General features: G+C 34.9%; 1 protein-coding gene across 6 annotated transcripts in view; it reads right to left on the bottom strand.

The window, feature by feature from the left end:
• Positions 1-18,335, bottom strand: part of HORMAD2 (HORMA domain containing 2) — an 88,558-nt gene that overhangs the window by 41,175 nt on the left and 29,048 nt on the right. For 5 of the 6 annotated variants that reach the window (XR_005379368.1, XM_038575622.1, XM_038575626.1 and 2 more), the window contains 3 exons: positions 17,925-17,992; positions 14,559-14,710; positions 14,101-14,354 (listed from right to left, as the gene is read on the bottom strand). Coding sequence is in view for 5 of the 6 variants with exons in the window: in XM_038575622.1 (XP_038431550.1) it covers positions 14,101-14,354; positions 14,559-14,710; positions 17,925-17,992 (474 nt within the window). In the remaining variant the exon portion in view is untranslated. The remainder of the gene's footprint in view (positions 1-14,100; positions 14,355-14,558; positions 14,711-17,924; positions 17,993-18,335) is intronic. The other variant, XM_038575623.1, reaches the window with a different exon arrangement.

The raw sequence follows: 18,335 nt of genomic DNA, 5'->3' as shown, positions 1-18,335 counted from the left end.
CATTATCCGAGAAAACAAAACAGAAGATGCAAATTATTAGACCTGAAATAAAAGAGTTAACATTACTATAAACTTTACCAAAATATAAAAAGTATAAAGGAATACTAGGAACAGTTATATATCAATAAATCAGATAATTTAGATTAAAGGGAAATTCCTAGACACAAACTACCAAAACTGACTCATGAAGAGATAGAAAATCTGAGTAAGTCTATAACATGTGAAGAGATTGAATTAACAGCGGAGAGAAGAAAAAAAAAGAAGAGAAGAGAAAAGAAAAGAAAAGAAAATCTATCCACAAAGAAAAGCCCAGCCCCAGATAGCCTCACCACTGAATTCTACCAAACATTTAAAGAAGAATTAATACCAGCTCTTCACAAACTCCTCCAAAAAAACAGGAGTGAACACTTCCAAATTCATTCTATGAGGCCAATGTTACTGTGATACCAAAACAGAAAAAGACATCACAAGAAAAGAAAACTACAGACTAATATCTCTTATACATATGAACATAAAAGTCTTCAACAAAATAACAGCACACCAAATCCAGGAACATAAAATATGTCCTGTAACCAAGTGGTATCTTTCCTAGAAATGCAAGCTTAGTTTAATATCTGAAAATCAATTAATAACCACTTCTTGGCCTTTTGGCTAAGATCAACCATAATATCTGAAAATCAGTTAATGCAATATATCATATCAAAAGAATAAAAAACAAAAATCACATAATTCACATCAATAGATGCATAAAAAGCACTTAACAAAATCCAACAGTTTTTTTATGATTGAAAATAACACTCAGGAAACTAAGAATAGAAGGGAACTAATGCAATACAGGACATCTACAAAAATATCATAGTCAATAAACATACCTAATGGTGAAAGACTGGATGCCTCACCTTTAAGATCAGGAATAAAACAAGAATGTCCACTCTGATCTCATCTATTCAACACTGTAATAGAAATTCTAGCCAGGGCAATTAGATAAAGAAAATATATTAAAGATATTCAAGTTAGAAAGGAAGAAGTAGGGGTTCCTGGGTGGCTCAGTCAGTTAGGTATCTAACTCTTGATTTCACCTTAGGTCATGATCTCAGGGTCGTAGAATCAAGCCCCACATTGGGCTCTGTGCTCAGTGCAGAGTCTGTTTGAGATATTCTCACCCTCTCTCTCCTTCTGGCCCTCCCCCCTCTCAAATAAATAAATGAAATCCTAAAGAAAAGAAGTAAAAGTGTATCTATTTGCATACCATGGTCTTATATATAGGAAACCCTAAGGAATCCATTACTATTAGAACTAACAAATTCACTGAATATATTACTCAGGAGTTCTCCAGAGAAACAGAATAGGATGTATATATGTATATAGATTTATTTTTTTTTTGTATATAGATTTATTATAAGGAGTTGGCTCAGATGATTATGGACTCCATCTGGCAAATCTAGAATCTGCCCTGTAGGCTGGCAGTCTTCACATCCAGAAGAACTAATGAAGTAGTTCTAGTCAGAAGGCCAGCAATCTGCAGACCCAGGAGAGCCTTTGGTACAGATGAAGTCTAAAGGCAGTCTGTGGGAGAATTCCCTCTTGCTTGGGGAGGATGGTCTTTTTGTTCTATTCAGGACTTCACCTGATTGGATGAGGCAGACTCACATTATGAAGGCCAATCTGCTTTACTCAAAGTTCATCTGTCTAAATGTTAATCTTATCAAAACACCCTCCAAATACCCTTGATATAAAATTAACCACCATAGCAAGATTGCAGGATACAAAACCAATATACAAAATTCATTGCATTTCTATACACCTGTAATGAACAATCCAAAAATGAAATTTAAAAAATCAATTACATGCACAATAGCATCAAAAGAATAAAATACTTAGAAATAAATTTAGCAAAATACAACTTATGCTCTGAAGACTATAACATATGGCTGAAAGAAATTAAAGGAAATCTAAATAAATGGGAAAATATCCCATGTTCATGGATCAAGAATAGCTTAGTATTATTAAGATGTCAATAATCCCTAAATTGATCTAGAGATTCAATGCATTCTCTCTATGAATTCCAGCTGACTTCTTTGTAGAAACTGACAGATTTCTGATTTGAAAATTTAAACAATTCTAAAATTCATAGGCAATTGCAAAGAACTCAATACCCAAAACAATCTTGAAAAAGAATGAAGTAGGACTCATACCTAATTGATAACTTACTACAAAACAATGGTAATCAAGACATTATGGTAATGGCACAAAGACAGCCATATAGACTAATGAAATATAATTGGGAGTTCAAAAGTAAACCCTTGTGTCTATGGTCAAAATGATCTTTGACAAGAGCACTAGAGCCATTTCAGAAGGAAAGAATCATCTTTCGAATAAATGTTGTTGGAACAAGTGGATATCTACATACAAAAGAATGTCAGATCATTACTTCATACTATACCTAAAAATTAACTTGAATCAAAGATCTAAATGTAAGAACTAAAATAAAAAACTCTAACATGAAAATAGAGGCATATAAATCTTCATGACCTTAGAGTTGGCAATTAATTCTTAGACAGAATACACAAACACACAAAGTGTAAGCAACAAAAGAAAAATGGCTAATGGATCCAAATTAAATGGATCCATGAAACGGATCAAAATTGAAAGCCATTTGTGCTTTAAATAACACCATCAAGGGATCCCTGGGTGGTGCAGCGGTTTGGCGCCTGCCTTTGGCCCGGCGCGATCCTGGAGACCCGGGATCGAGTCCCACGTCGGGCTCCCGGTGCATGGAGCCTGCTTCTCCCTCTGCCTGTGTCTCTGCCTCTCTCTCTCTCTGTGACTATCATAAGTAAATTAAAAAAAATTAAAAATAACACCATCAAGAAGGTGAAAATACAACCCATAGAATGGGAGAAAATATTTGCAAATCATATACCTGATAAGAAATCAGACCCAGAAAAAATAAAGAATTCTTAACCTCAACAATAAAAAACCAAACAACCTAAGTTTAAGGTGGGCAAAAGATCTGAATAAACATTTTTCCATGGAAGGTATATAAATGGACAATAAGCACATGAAAGCACACTTGACATCTGTCATCAGAAAAATGCAAATCAAAACTAACATAATATACCACTTACTTCATACCCACTAGAATGGTTAGAATAAAAAAGTAAGATGATAAATGTTGGTAAAAATACGGGAAAAACTGGAATTCATACACTACTTGTGGGAATGTAAAATGATGCAGCCACTTTATTAGACAGTTTTGGAATTTTTCACATAATTAAACATGGAGTTACCATATAACCTAGCAATGGCATGCTTAGTTATATACCCAAGAGAATTGAAAACAGGTGTTCAAAAAGAACTTGTATATGGGGATGCCTGGGTTGCTCAGCAGTTGAGCAACTGCCTTTAGCTCAGGGTGTGATCCCGGGATCTGGGATCAAGTCCCACATCAGGATTCCTGCATGGAGCCTGCTTCTCCTTCTGCCTGTGTCTCTGCCTCTCTCTGTATATGTCTTTCATGAATGAATGGATGGATAAAATCTTAAAAAAAAAAAACAAGAATTTGTATATGAATGTTTATAGTAGCATTATTCATAACAGTCAAAAGGTAGAAACAACTCAAATATCCATCACTGATGAATGGACACAATATGTGGTATATCCATACAATGGAATATTATTCAGCCGCAAAAAGGAATGAAGTATTTATATAGGCTAAAATATAGATGAACCATAATGCTAAGTGAAAGAAGCTAGTCGCAAAAAAACTACACATTGTATGACTCCATTTATATGAAATATCCAGGAAAGGCAAATCTATAGAGTCAGAAAATAGATTAATGATTGCTTAGGACTGAGAGGAGAGGAGAAATGGGGAAATATGGAGGTTATAATTAAAGCATGTGGGGTTTCTTTTTGAGGTGATGAAAATGTTCTAAGACTGACCATGGCAATGGCTGCACAACCCTGTGTATATACTAAAGACCATTCAATTATACACTTGAAATGGGCAAACTGCATAGTATATTAATTATATCTCAATAAAGCCATTAAAGAAAGAAAAATGTATTTTTAGAATCATATGTATCATTCTATATGTAGTATAGATTGTAGTCTTCTGATTCTGGCTTCTTTCACTTAGCAAAATGTATTTGCAATTGACCCACATTGTCACATGTTTTAACAACTTGTTTCTTTTTAAGTTCATCCATCCTTCCATTAAGGAACATTTGGATTGTCTAGTTTTTGGAGATTACAAATAAAGCCACTGTAAACATTTGTATACATGTTTTTGTGCAAACATAGGTTATCATTGCATTTGGTATAATAGCTATTTTAATACTAATTTTATCATTCCTGACATATCTGGGTCTTCTTCTACTAACTAATTTTCTTTGGTTATAGGTCAGTTTTCCGGGGCCCTGGCTGGCTCAGTCAGTAAAGCATGCAAGGCTTGATTTTAGCATCATTAGTTAAATAGTCCCACACTGGGCATAGATACTACTTTAAAAAGATGTGTTTCCTTCTGCTTTACAAGTCAATAAAGTTTTACTGGATTCTGAACAGTAAGAATTTTACACAGTTCAGTGTTTGGACTTAGTTGTCTTCCTCTAATAAGTTTTGAATTTTGGGGGCTCCTGGGTAGTACAGCCAGTTAAGTGTTCAACTCTTAGTTTCAGCTCAGGTTATGGCCTCAGGGGTTGTGAGATTAGGTTCCATACTCAGTGGGGTAGTCTGCTTCTAGATTCTCTCCTTCTGCCCCTGTCCCCACTCACTCTCTCTCTCTCTCACACACACACACTCACTCAAATAAATAAATCTTTAAAAAAAAAGTGTTGAATTTTGTTTTGGCAGGCAAATAAGCTTGATTCTTTCAAGGTTTGTTTTCAAGCTCTTAAAATTAAATTTGGAGGCCTTCATTAAAGAATTGGTTTAGTTCCACTGCTAAGGTATAATTGTTCTGGAGTCCCCACTGAATGTTCCAGGTTTTCAACAGGGATGTTCCACGTAACTGGTAATTTTGTGAACATTTCCCACCACTGTGACAGCTCTACGAATTGTTGTTTACACCTGGGGAGAAAACTCCCCAACAGTTTTCTTTGTCCAACCTTACAGAATTTCTAACCACATTTGAGAAGCTAACTATTCAACCAAAGACTCAGGGGATCCCTATACCAGTTTCTGGAGTTCTTTCTCTTTATAGGTCCCATCCTTCTGACATTCTGTCCCCAACTTGCTTTAGCTTCCTCCAACTCCAATCTCTGTTTCTTCAACTCCACAAACTGCCATTTCTGCTTAGGTTCTCCTCAATTGTGGCAGTGATCCTGAAAGTACCTTCTGACAGAAAGTCAGGCCAATTTTAAAGCTCACCCTGTTTTTCTTCTCTCAAGGATCATAGTTCTATACTTTCTGTTGTCTGATAACAGCTGCTTCTGTTTTGTCCCCAGTTTCCTAGTTGTTTAAGCCAAGACAAGTCTATTGACATTATTCCTTCAGGACTAAAAGTGGAATTGGATCATTTTATTGGATTTTTGCTGTCCTGTGGGATTTTTCACATTCTCCCTTTTATGAATGAATATAAGATTTAATGGATTTAGAGACACCTGGGTGACTCTTGGTTTCGGCTCAGGTCATGATCTCAGAGTCATGAGATGGAGCCTCAGGTCAGGTTCCACCACCCTCAGTGGGAGTCTGCTTGAGATTCTCTCCCTTTCCTCTGTCCCTCCCCCTGTTCTCTTTCTCTAAAATAAATAAATCTTAAAAAAAAGAAATATTTAATGGATTGAGTATGAGCTTTGAAGCCAACTAGATTCAAATACTGATTCTGACAGTTTGTAGTCAGGCAACCTTGGACATGCTATTTAATGTCTATGTACTTCCATTTCTTCACCTATAAAATGTTATGCAAAGTTGTTGGGATTAACTGAAGTTATATATATATATATATATATATATATATATATATATATATATATCCCTTTGTAGGCACTTAATAAATGGTGATATTCATATTTATATGACAGCTATTTATGTGTTATTTTTCCTAAGCAGTTTTGAATCAGGGATTTGGCCTGTTTATCTTTGTGTACACTATCTATGTACAATGATTGATGTGTGATAGGCTTCAATATAAATTTGTTCACTGAATAAATGTTGATAACTTACAATAAGAATATTTTAGAATATTTTAAGCTTTCTTCATAATGAGCTTAATGTAGACTTGTTTAAATATCAAAATAGTGCCATTAGCTACAAAGTTTCCTCTTATTTTAAATTTGGTTATCAAAGGAGGATCCCTCCATCATGCAGGAAGAAGCAAATTTGAGATCGTGGCTCCATAAAGTATATATATAACTTTTTTCTAGTTCTTCTTCTCCTTTTCTTAAGATTTACTTATTTGAGAGAGAGCACAAGCAGGAGGGGCAGATGGAGAGGAAAAGAGAATCCGAAGCAGACACTGCACCGAGCAGGGGACTCTAGGTTCTATCTCAACAATCCTGAGATCACTACCTGAGCCAAAACCAAGAGTTGGATGCTCCAACCAACTACACCACCCAGGTGCCCCTATTTCTAGTTCTTTTTTACCACTCTGAAGTACCAGTCTTCTGAAGTCTTAGATCTCAGTTTTGAGATCCTAATATAAATGCTAAAATAATTACTCTCCCTATGATGCCTGGATTTGTTTAAATCATAATCTCATCTGTTTATCAATAGACAATTTAGCCTCAAATGGAAAACTAGAAGCATATTTAGGAAGTATTAGAAAAACCCAACAGCTAAATATAATTCTAGATAATTAAGTAACATTATCATTGTATTTTTTCCAATATGCAATCGACTAAACCTCCACAAAGACTTCACTTAAAAATTCTAATTTTTTAAAACTTTTATTTGCATTTATTTTATGTGGAATTTACGACTGGCCATAGTTTTTGTTTCTTCAGTTTCTTCTAGGATATCTTTTTCATCTGTGCAACCTCTTCTGGTTTAGAAACAATCTGCTCTTTTTCAGTAAAGATCATATCAATGTGGCAGGGATAGCTCATGTATGGGTTAATCTGAACATAAGCCCTATAAATTCTTTACCAAATCTTGGGGGCTTTGTTCACCTGGATATGTTTAATGACCAGAGAATCTACATCTAAGCCCTTTAAATTCAGTATTACTCTCTGCATTTTTAAGCATGTGTAGCAAAAATTCAGCACTCTTTTTGGGTCACCAACCCTGTGTCCAGCTCCACTGTTTGACCTGGGCACACCTACCAATTCTACCATTGTAGTGAAAGAATGGCACACACTGCTTCTGTAAAGTGACATCTTTCAGATACTTAGTGGCTTTTTGAATATGCATACCCTTGATGGCCTGGGCAGTTTCACTTGTGTTCTTAAAGTGAACACAAGGATTTGAACCTCTTGATTTGCATGATTTTGTAGGGTTTTCTGGGTCAAGTGAACAACAAACCATTTTCAGTGATCACCTGAGGCCACTTACGGGAAGAGAAAAGAAATTCTAATTTAAATAAAACCTAATATTAGTTTTAGTTTAATAGTTGTAGTATAATGATAACATTGTATTCTTTCAGACTATTACAAGTATCCTTTTAAGCAAACAGAACATTCTCAGTCTTACTCTTGTTTTTTTTTTAAACAAAACTTATTTTAATGCTAAGACTTAATAATAGTACATCCAGAATGTTCCTACCTAAGGTTATTCACTATGCTCAACTTTTCTTCTGCTATAATAAATATCAATACACTCTATATCTTTATATAAGTGAAACATACACAGATCACCAGTGTGGCTTTTCCCACTAGAAATATCTCTCTAAGATGTTATAGAATGTTTCATATAAAAAAAGAAACGACCTAAAAGACTGTGGGAAATTCAACCAACTTTGAATTTCTTTGCATGGTTAACAGAGGATAGCAATTACATTCTATAAAGCAAAACAAAAATTAATTGAAAAAATTTTCCTATTTGACAAAAAGAAACTTGTGGAAAGGACTATAGCTCCATGATAGAGAATAATGTGTGGTTTTTAAGTCTGAATATTTTCTGTAGAAAATGTGGCCTTTTCAACGTTTTCAATAATCAACTCCACTTCCAAGAATCTAAGATATCCTTGCCAACACTACATTGTATAATACAAAGCATATATGTTTCATGAGATGTGATGCTATGAAAATCATCAGACTATACTTCAAAAATGCAAAACTTCAGTTCAGAGTTTAGTAGGAGAAAATAGGTTCTAAATGAAAAGGCTCTTGTTTCAATCCATTAGCTGGAATACAAAGCAATTCTAAGGAATTCAGAAAATCTTTCTAGTCCACACTTAAATGGGACTACATACTTTGGTTCCTTAGAATGTATTTACATTATAATTTCTCAAAAACAAATCATTTGCACTAATCAAATGTGTTAGCACAAAAGGGTGAAAAACGGGTTTAATACAGGGAAGAAAAATGCATCCAAAAATGTTCATGTACCTAGACAAAATGATAAACTATTGAATTGGTTTTTAAGAAATACTGGTTGGCTGGGGGTGCCTAGGTGGCATGGTCGGTTAAGCATCAGACTCTTGGTTATAGCTCAGGTCATGGTCTCAGGGTCCTGGGATAGAGCCCTGAGTCAGGCTCCACACTCAGCAGGAAGTCTGCTTGAGGATTCTCTCCCTCTCCTTATGTCCCTCCCCCTGCTTGTGTGCATGCTCTCTCTCTTAAATGAATGAATAGATCTTTAAGAGAAAAAGAGAAATACTTATGGCTGTTACATTTAAAAAAATCCTGCCTTTAGCTTATCCTCAAAAAACATCATTTTGTGTGAATTATTCATGTATCAGTTAAATAAATGTGCCACAGATAAAAAAACATACCATGCTGGATCAAGATTACTAGGTACAAAGGAAGCACTAGAAAAGATGTGTAGAGTATCTAGCAACTTTTTCTAACATAGAGGTACAGACTCTTAAGGAGTTCAGAAAATTAGAAAATTATGGCATATGAACCCCTATCTAAAAACCTGATAAAAAATTGAATTCCAAAACAGCTATAATGGTTTAATAAGCTGGAACCATCAATTTCTAAAGTAGATATGGGCAACATCAGTCCTTCATTCTTATAGTTGTCTGTATATGTCAATAATTACCAGTCTTTTAAGGAGCTTGAGTTAATTATTAGAAAGAAGTACTTTTCCCTTAGTATTTCAACTTAGCATCAAATTTAAATAAGATTTCGCATCCAATTCCAGAATATGTATTGATTGTCACTATATAGTGGCTTCTTTAAAGCAGCCTGTCCAGGGGTCTCTGGCATATAGGTCTATTGCTATCTGTCCAATGAACACAACAGACAACAGGCCCAACTTCCCAGACTATGAGGTGCCATTGTGTTTGTGTGGCCTTACTAGTTAAGTCTTAAGCCCAAACCATCCCTATTAGGAATGAAGACCTGTCCTGAAGGTGTTGCAGAAATTTGAAATTTTCAAATTTCAAATCTGTGTGCTTTTATTGTTTTTGAACTTATTTTCAAATTATGATCTCACTTTTACATCATTTCTTGGATCTTAAGGATCATACCAAAAAATGAATAGTACAAACACTGAATAATTTTAACTATGGGTGAAATGTTTTTATACTTCTCTTTCTATGACTGAGATAAGGAATAACCTGAAAAAGAAAATTGGATTAAAATATTTTTTTAATCTTATAATAGTCTCACAGTAATATGATATGTTAAATTGTTTCTTTCCTACAGATCACTGGTAAAAAAGCAGTATAAGCTGTTTGATCAAGATTTTGTAGACTTTCTATTTTAATAGAAAATTTTATTTAGAAAAGTTTTTTTTTAACTTTGAGTTAGAGATTGTCAAGTGTAGAGATTGTAACAAAGACACAGAATATAAGGAAAGGTATGGAAAATTCAGTATTGGAATTACAAGTCATAGAGACAGAAGTTTTTTTTGTTTTTTTTGTTTTTTTTTTGAGGCAGAAGTTCTGTACTATACTGTACTTTCCAACTTGCTTGGAACATCCTCTGCCTTAATCTCTGCCAGTCGAAATAGAATTCATCCATAAAATCACCAATTCAATGAAACCTTCCCACATAGTGCCAATCTATCCTTATTTCTGTATTATAGTAACACAGGCTTTGGAATCCAATCGCCTTAATCTGAATTCTGGCCCTGGTACTTATTCACTGTGTATGTAGCCTTGGGCTAATTCCTCTAAGTCTGTGTTCCTTATTTATAAAATCAGGATAATAATAGAATCTACTTCATAAAATAGCTGGGAAGATTAAAAGTGATAATACATGTGAAACCCTGAGAACAATGCTCTGTTGTTAGTTAATATTATTTCTATCATTCGTATACTCTCCACTATTATTTCTCATTATATTATATAAGTACTGTCTCTTCAGCCAGAGTTCCCAAATGCAGGAACTATATTTTGTATGTCTTTGTTTTTCTCACAGTGCTTAGCAAGGCATTATTCTTTATAGGAATTTTAAAAATATCCCAGAGAATCTCAGCATGGAAGGGATCTCAGAGGTCAAACTATTCCAAATTTTCCCCTAAATCATGATTTTCTCTTGCAACATCCTGGAGACAATCATCTATACTCTATCTTGAACACAGTATATATCTGTACTTAAACACAGCTAGTGACAAGGAATTCACTTTTCTCAAGACAGCCAGATTTATTAAACAGTTGTCATTGTCAGAAAATCCATCCTGAGGAGGTAGAGAAGCTAGCAAGCTTCTGGAAAATAATTCAGTAATACTCACTCAAGGGCTATAGAAATTTTTAGGCTCTGTACAATTCACTCCTGATATTATGTCCTTAGAAAACAACAATTCTGTCATGCACACAAAAGTATTTATCTTAATAGCAAAATAAGGAATTAGCCTAAATGGGTTTTAATTTATTTATTACTTACTTACTTATTTTAGACAGAGAGAGCACAAATGTTTAAAAGTAGGGAAAGAGCAGAGTAAAACAAAAAACTAAATAAAGCAAAAGATCACTAAAATTAAAAATGTGAAGATTAAGGAGGAACATATTTATAAAGTTAACATTAATGTTAAGTATAAAAGTAAAACAAATGTACATATATGTATATAAATAAATATATATAGACCATGATTAAAGCCATATACAAATATGTATATCTGTAGAAAAAGACTGGAGGTGATAGAACATATCAAAATGAAAACATTGTCAATAGGATGGTAGGAAAGTTGGAAGATTTGCATTGCTTTTTAAATTATTTTAATGTCGTCATAATACTGCTTTCAAATTTTTTAAGAGAAAGTTCTTCCTTCTATTGAGCCAAAATCAACCTCCTCTAACTACTCCCTATGATTTTCATTCCCTACCTTTCCCTCTGTCCTTTGAAATTACATAAAATAAATGAATTTGAAATATTTGAAAATGGTTATCATAGTTTTAGTACTCTCATTCTCTGGTACTCCAGAGGACAGATTAAAGAGGCAATGATGGTATCAAGGAGACTCCGTAAAGAGACTAAGTTGTCATTCACAAAGAAACAACGATGACAGACCAAATCAGTGCAATGGCAGTAAGGCCAAACTTAAGAAATACTTCAAAGGCAAAACATATGGAAATGGTAACCAAAGGGTTGAGAAGTGAGAACAAAGAAGTTGAAAACATTCCTGGTCAAGCTGTTTGATAAAATTATGGTTACAACGCCAACATAATGTGGACACCTGGGTGGCTCAGTGGTTGAGCATCCACCTTCAGCTCAAGTCATGATCCTGGGGTCCTAGGATTGAGTCTCGCATCGGGTTCCCCAGAGGAAGCCTGCTTCTCCCTCTGCCTATGTCTCTGCCTCTCTCTGTGTGTCTCTCATGAATAAATAAATAAAATTTTGAAAAAAAAGTATATCCAATATGGCCAATAAACATAGGAAAAGATGCTCATCTTCATTAGTCATTAGGTAACTGCAAATTAAAACCATAGTGACATAAAATTACACATTCATTGGAATATCTAAAATTAAAAAGATAGAAAATGCCAAGGTTTGGTAAGGATGTAGAGCAACTATAACTCTCATACATTGCTAATGGGAGTATAATATAGCTCCAGTGGCTCCAAACCCCCCAGCCCTCTGGCTTTCTCCAGAGCTTGAAATTGTTTTGTAATACCTATTAAAACTAAATGTACACATATCCTTGTCCCAGCAAATCTACCCTTAGCAGTTCTATTCCCACCAGAAATGTGTACAGAATTCATTGAAAGAGATGTGCAGAATGTTCAGAGCAGTACTATTCATAATAGTCAAAACTAGAAAATTATCCAAATGCCCATCAACGCTAGAGGAATGAATAGTGAAAGTGGACTACAACAACATGCAAGAATACGGATAAATCTCACAACGTAATGTTGAGTGAACAAATGGTTCATACTCCATGATTCTAAATCTATGAAATAAAAAATAAGGAGCACCTGAGTGGCTCAGTCAGTTAAGCATCTGCTTTTGGCTCAGGTCATGATGCCAGGGTCCTTATTTAATCTATCAAATGAATTATTCATTCTCAAGTTGTCCACTTTCATTTCCTTTTTTTAAAGATTTATTTATTTATTCATGAGAGATAGAGAGAGAGAGAGGTAGAGACACAGGCAGAGGGAGAAGCAGGCTCCCTGTAGGGAGCCCGATGTGGGACTCGATCCCAGATCCTGGGATCACGCCCTCAGCCAAAGGCAAATGCTCAACCATTGAGTACCCAGGTGTCCCATCATTTCCATTGGTAAAAGAATTTTAAAAAGATAAAAATCTTAATTTTAAAAAGATAAAAATCCAGTTGAAACAGGCCCATTCTTTTCTTAACCTTTAATTTTTTTAAACCAGCCTATGTTAGCTATAGCTTCCTAGAACAGAATCAGAAGAAAGTTGCATCAAATTCTAAAGCCATCAGCATGTGTGACATTGTGAAAATACATTGTGAAGAAGGAAAAAAAAATCCTGTTTGGTTATATTATTTATATTAAGACTTCTCTTCAATATATTAAATATAACACAGATTTAAAGACCCAGAAAGAATCTTCAGAAGTTATTTACTATAGTCATCTCTTTAAGTAGGACTCAAATGATCTCAAGCAAATAAATTAGCATCCTAATTTGAAAATAGCTCCTGTTAAGATTTTATAGCATCGGGATCCCTGGGTGGCGCAGTGGTTTGGCGCCTGCCTTTGGCCCAGGGCGCGATCCTGGAGACCCGGGATCGAATCCCACGTCAGGCTCCCGGTGCATGGAGCCTGCTTCTCCCTCTGCCTGTGTCTCTCTCTCTCTCTCTGTGACTATCATAAATAAAAATTAAAAAAAAAATTAAAAAAAAAAAAGATTTTATAGCATCACTTCCCATTAAGCAGTCTGAAAAATTTTTATGTCTAACTCAGAACCCTTTTAATACAATGTTGACATACAGTAAACTTTGTTATACAGATGACAGGGTAGGATTTACTAGGGCACAGGAGGCCCTGGTAAGTACTCAACTCCAAGTCTCTACTGAAGGAAGTAGGAAAGTAAAGGGCTCAGGGCCCTAGCCATTTGCCCCCAGTGGCTCCAAACCCCCCAGCCCTCTGGCTTTCCCTGGAGCTTGTTTCTCTTTCCTCATAAAAACAACTGACTATCATTTTGTTTTCACTCTGACTTAAGTTTATCCATAACTTTTTTTCTCCCCCAACCTCCCCTCACTCAATTATCCCAGTAATCAAGAACTTACTTATACTTCCAGTGAGTAAGAATAAACACCTAGAATATCTTTTAAATCTTCAAAATGTTATCTATAAATGAGAAAAAGAAAATCCCAAATTTTCTAAATTCATAAAAGAAGTATATTGGAAAGTCTTTTTTTCTCTACTAGTTATTGGACAATTTCAACTGACAAAGTATATTCCCTTATTGAAGACAGTACTTTTTTTTACAATAAAGACTACCTGAGGGCAGAGGCTAGTTTTGTTTTAGTTTTTTATACCTGGCACTGGATATAACTGGATTGTCACTGTGATATAACCTGTATAGGAATTCAAAATGTTAGCTTAACTGAAGCAATCAATGGAGATTCGCTACAGCTTTGCCTTACGTGATTGTTGCATTCCTCTTCTTCCTCATCGAAGTCTAGACCCTGATGAGCAATCTCAGTAGTGCTGTTCTCCTGAAAGAGATTGTTCTCCAAATCAGACACTCTGGTGACCTCAGTTGTGACTTTTACTTTCATGCTATGAAAACCAGTGGAGACCAATCCCACTTGCAGGTTAACAGGCTCCCCCTCGAACAGCAGGAGGTGTGAGTTTACCCCTTCTTTAAAACCAGGGGGTTGGTAATCATGTGGAGTCACTGCAAAATGGAAAGGGCAGAAAACCAAGAAAATTGTGAGTTTCAATAGAAGAAATCAAATTAGTCTTTCATGTGTAGCAACAAATATCTCTTTCAGATGCTTACAAAATTTCTCTACATAAAATATTATTTTGATACTTAAGGAATTTTTTTTTTTTTTTTTTTTTTTTTACTTAAGGAATTTAATTAGAGGTCTCCACCTACCTGCATTATAGTAGTGGAGTTTCATAGTAAGTATAACATCATTAGGAAGGGGTCCAAGGTTCTGCATCAGTATATATAATTTACGGATCAGTAGAATACTGGCTTTCTTAATATCTTCACTGTTTGTCCCACTTTCAAAGCTTGCACTACTGCTATAACCACATAGAAAAACAGCATACTTTTCAATCATATGTAATATTGAAAATCTATTTCAAAAAGAACAAAACTTTTTACCATATGATCAAATAAATATAAATATCACAACACTGGAGGCCATTTTTAGAATGTAAATGAGATCAGTGATTATACTTTTTGCAATGTATATACAATGGATTTCTTAAATAGCAAGTTCCCTTAAGTCATTTTAATTTTTTGTATTTTTTTATTGGAGTTCAATTTGCCAACATACAGCATAACACAGTGCTCATCCTCCCTTAAGTCATTTTAAATATGACCTGAATTTTTAGAAATTTAAGTTACAAATAACCACATGCCATAATAGTGGGAACAATGGATTTGGAATTAGGAGACTTGACATCTAATTTTGGGTCCTCTGCTAACTAACTGAATGACCTGTGTCGTTTAAATACTCTAGGTCAGTTACCTCATTTGTGAGATAAGCTTATACACACTTCTATATCTTCCCAGATTTTCTATTTGAAAATCAGTCATCAGCTCTGGGCCTTTCTACTGTCTAGTTATCTGTCAAAGATATCCCTTCCTCTTACTGGGATTGCAACAATGGCTATCTATTCTTACTTTTCTTCTTGTCCACACTGCAATAACATTCTCTACGCCACTGTTGCAGTAATATACCTCCGTCATAGGAAAATCTGTTCTGTTACTCTCTCGCTTTAAATTCTTTTAGTCCTGGGTCAAGTCCCACATCAGGCTCCCTGCATGGAGCTTGCTTCTCCCTCTGCCTGTGTCTCTGCCTGCCTCTCTCTCTCTCTCTCTGTCTCTCATGAATAAACAAATCCTTAAAAAAGAATTCTTCTTTTATACCAATTACCTTTCAATCAAATTAAATAATGGTATGCATACAATGCCCTTCCTGGCCAGTCACGCCCTCACCTCTAACCTCATCTGCATATACTACCCAGTTCTTCTCATCCACAGGTATTTGTATATGAGTTCATTTTGTTTGCTTGTATTGTGCTTTTCCCACTTCTTTTCCTGACTCTTGAATTCATCCTCACCTCTTCAAGGAAGTTTTCCCTGATAATTCCTATACATTATTCCTGTTTATAATGGTTTATATGGCCCCTCTAGATTACACATGGTTCTATATTTCATGTCCACAGTACTTTTTGGTGCTAGCTACAGTAAACACTCAATAAATACTTATGGGATTAATGAATGAATATACAAGTCGAACCAAATTACCTTCTAACTCTAAATATTTTTTATTTTTCTCCAAAATTTTATTCCCAAATTGGTCTTATATCTGAGTTGCTTCTAGGAAGGACTATCAGTGCAATATATTTGTACAATGCCTTTCACGTAGAAGGCACTCAATAGTGAAAAATAATCTTAAGTAACTGAGCTACTGGAAGAAATGTGAATTCATAAAATAGGCATTATTAGGTGAATATATTTGCTCCTTTTTTTATTTTGAACAACAAAGTCTTGTCTACTAAGAGTTAACCAATTTGAAATAGGTAACTAGAGTGAAGGACTATAGCATTTTAGCTTATGGGATCTCTCAGTATATATCAGATTCATAAAATCATATCCATGTAAAATCATACGCAAGACTCCCTTGCACTATTTTAAAAGGGAAATTATCTTCACTATGGAAGAAATGATATGGTAATTTTGTATGACTGATCATTTAAATAAATGTCTATCTTTGGTTTCTAGGAAATTGGTAATATGTATTACCTTCTCTCCTCCTCAGTAGCTGAAAGATTTAGCTATTTCTGTTTTACTGCTCTCCACTTGGCATATGTGCCTTCATAACAAAAGAGATTAATCTGATTGCCGGTAGTACTTATATTTAAATTTTGGAGAGTAAAAGGCAACTGTTTAATATGGGAGAATATCTATGGAAAGTGCTGTACAATCTATACAATGCTATATAAATGCTAGTTTATGATGATTAATATTTTAATTCTCATTCCTAGAACTTACTTCCTCTGCACATCTTAGTGCTGTCTGTAAGTTTTACAAATGAGAGGATGATTAAGGAAGTGAATCTCAAAGAGAAATCCTCAAACTTGCAGTAAATGATACAACAGAGCTAATAGCAGAAAACTGAGAATTAGGTCACATTTCTCTTCAGATTTGTTCCTTTCATGGGCACTCATTCTTTCGACTCGGAGCCTCTACTACCCAGGACTCTTCACCACCATCCATCCCCTCTACTTCTATTCCCTCTCGTCAGCAAAACTTACATCTATCTGAATTCAAAAGTTACTAGGATGGGAATAAATGTTGCTCTTCAATAAGACATCTCTACCTGTACTGGGGACCTTTTTAAGCAAATACCTTGTCTTTGCTCTTTAACCTGTTAGTACACCTAAAACTTGGCATTTTAAACTTGTTAAGAAAATGTAGTGCTTTCCAATCTTTTCCATACAGGGACACATATAGAAAATCACATTTGTATGACATACTGGGATAATAGATGAGAATGCATTTATAGGCAAAACAGTTCAGGATTTTCATCTACTCTAGACCCCGTCTGGCTATACTGAGGGCAGAGATTAATATCTTGGCATAGCAATAGAGAAACTTCAGGTTAGTGTCTACATAGAATCTTAGGAGTTCTTCAATCAACACCATGAAGACAGCCTCATTAATATAGTTTCTACTGCAGTGATACCCACCAACCACCATAGCCTCCAAGGACCACTACCATCACCACCATTACCACCAAGTACCATTTACTGGCTTTTTAATATACGCCAGGCATGGACAAAGCTTTGTATATGTATTGTAATTTAACAGCCACAGCAACTATATGATGTAAATATCATTAATTCCACTGTGCAGATGAGAATACTAATATTTAGGGAGGTCAAGTAATCTGTCCAAAATTAGACAAATAATAGAGTATTCCAAGATAGATCTCTCTGCCTTAGGAATTGGAACTCTTAACCACTAAGCTTAACTACCTTTAGACCCCACTAACATCACCTATGAGGAAAAGAGGAAAAGAAGCAAAGGAAGACTCTACTCTCACCAACTTCATCCATGGATTTCAGAAATTTAAAAAATTATTGCTATTATTATTATTAATAGAGTTTTTGTAGGATTAGTGTGGGGAAGTTACAAAGGAAATATAAGATCTGTCTATGGCTTCAAGAAGCTTATGTTTACCTCAGTCCTATTTCTCATGTTCATTAAACAATTAGATTCTACCTGTCAAAATCCATTGTGGCTCCTTCTTTTGTGTATTTGAATTTGAACTGGTATATCTCAGTCACCTTCTAGAAATATCAAAGGGAACAGAGAAAGAAATTACTTACAAAAAAGAAATCCAGAACCTTATCTGGTAATAGGTGAAGAATATTTTTATTGTATACCTACTATACTACCTACATACCTTTTGGATTCACAGCACAACACTATTCAGGAGTAATATTTCCAGATATAAAGATAACTTAATTTTTCTCCTCCATGCCAAATAGGAGTTAGAAGACAAATTCTGTTGTTACTGTATCATAGCTAGAGAAACTAAGATGCAGAGTCAAGTATCTGACCAGGCATAGGTAAGTGACAGTGAGACCAGTTGAGAAACCATTCATGTAACAGATGTTTATCAAATGTCTG

The sequence above is a fragment of the Canis lupus genome, chromosome 26, assembly GCF_011100685.1.
Source record: "Canis lupus familiaris isolate Mischka breed German Shepherd chromosome 26, alternate assembly UU_Cfam_GSD_1.0, whole genome shotgun sequence".
Lineage (NCBI taxonomy): Eukaryota > Metazoa > Chordata > Mammalia > Carnivora > Canidae > Canis > Canis lupus.
The sequence above is the reverse complement of the archived record's forward strand: the minus strand, read 5'-3'. Positions and strand labels throughout refer to the sequence as shown.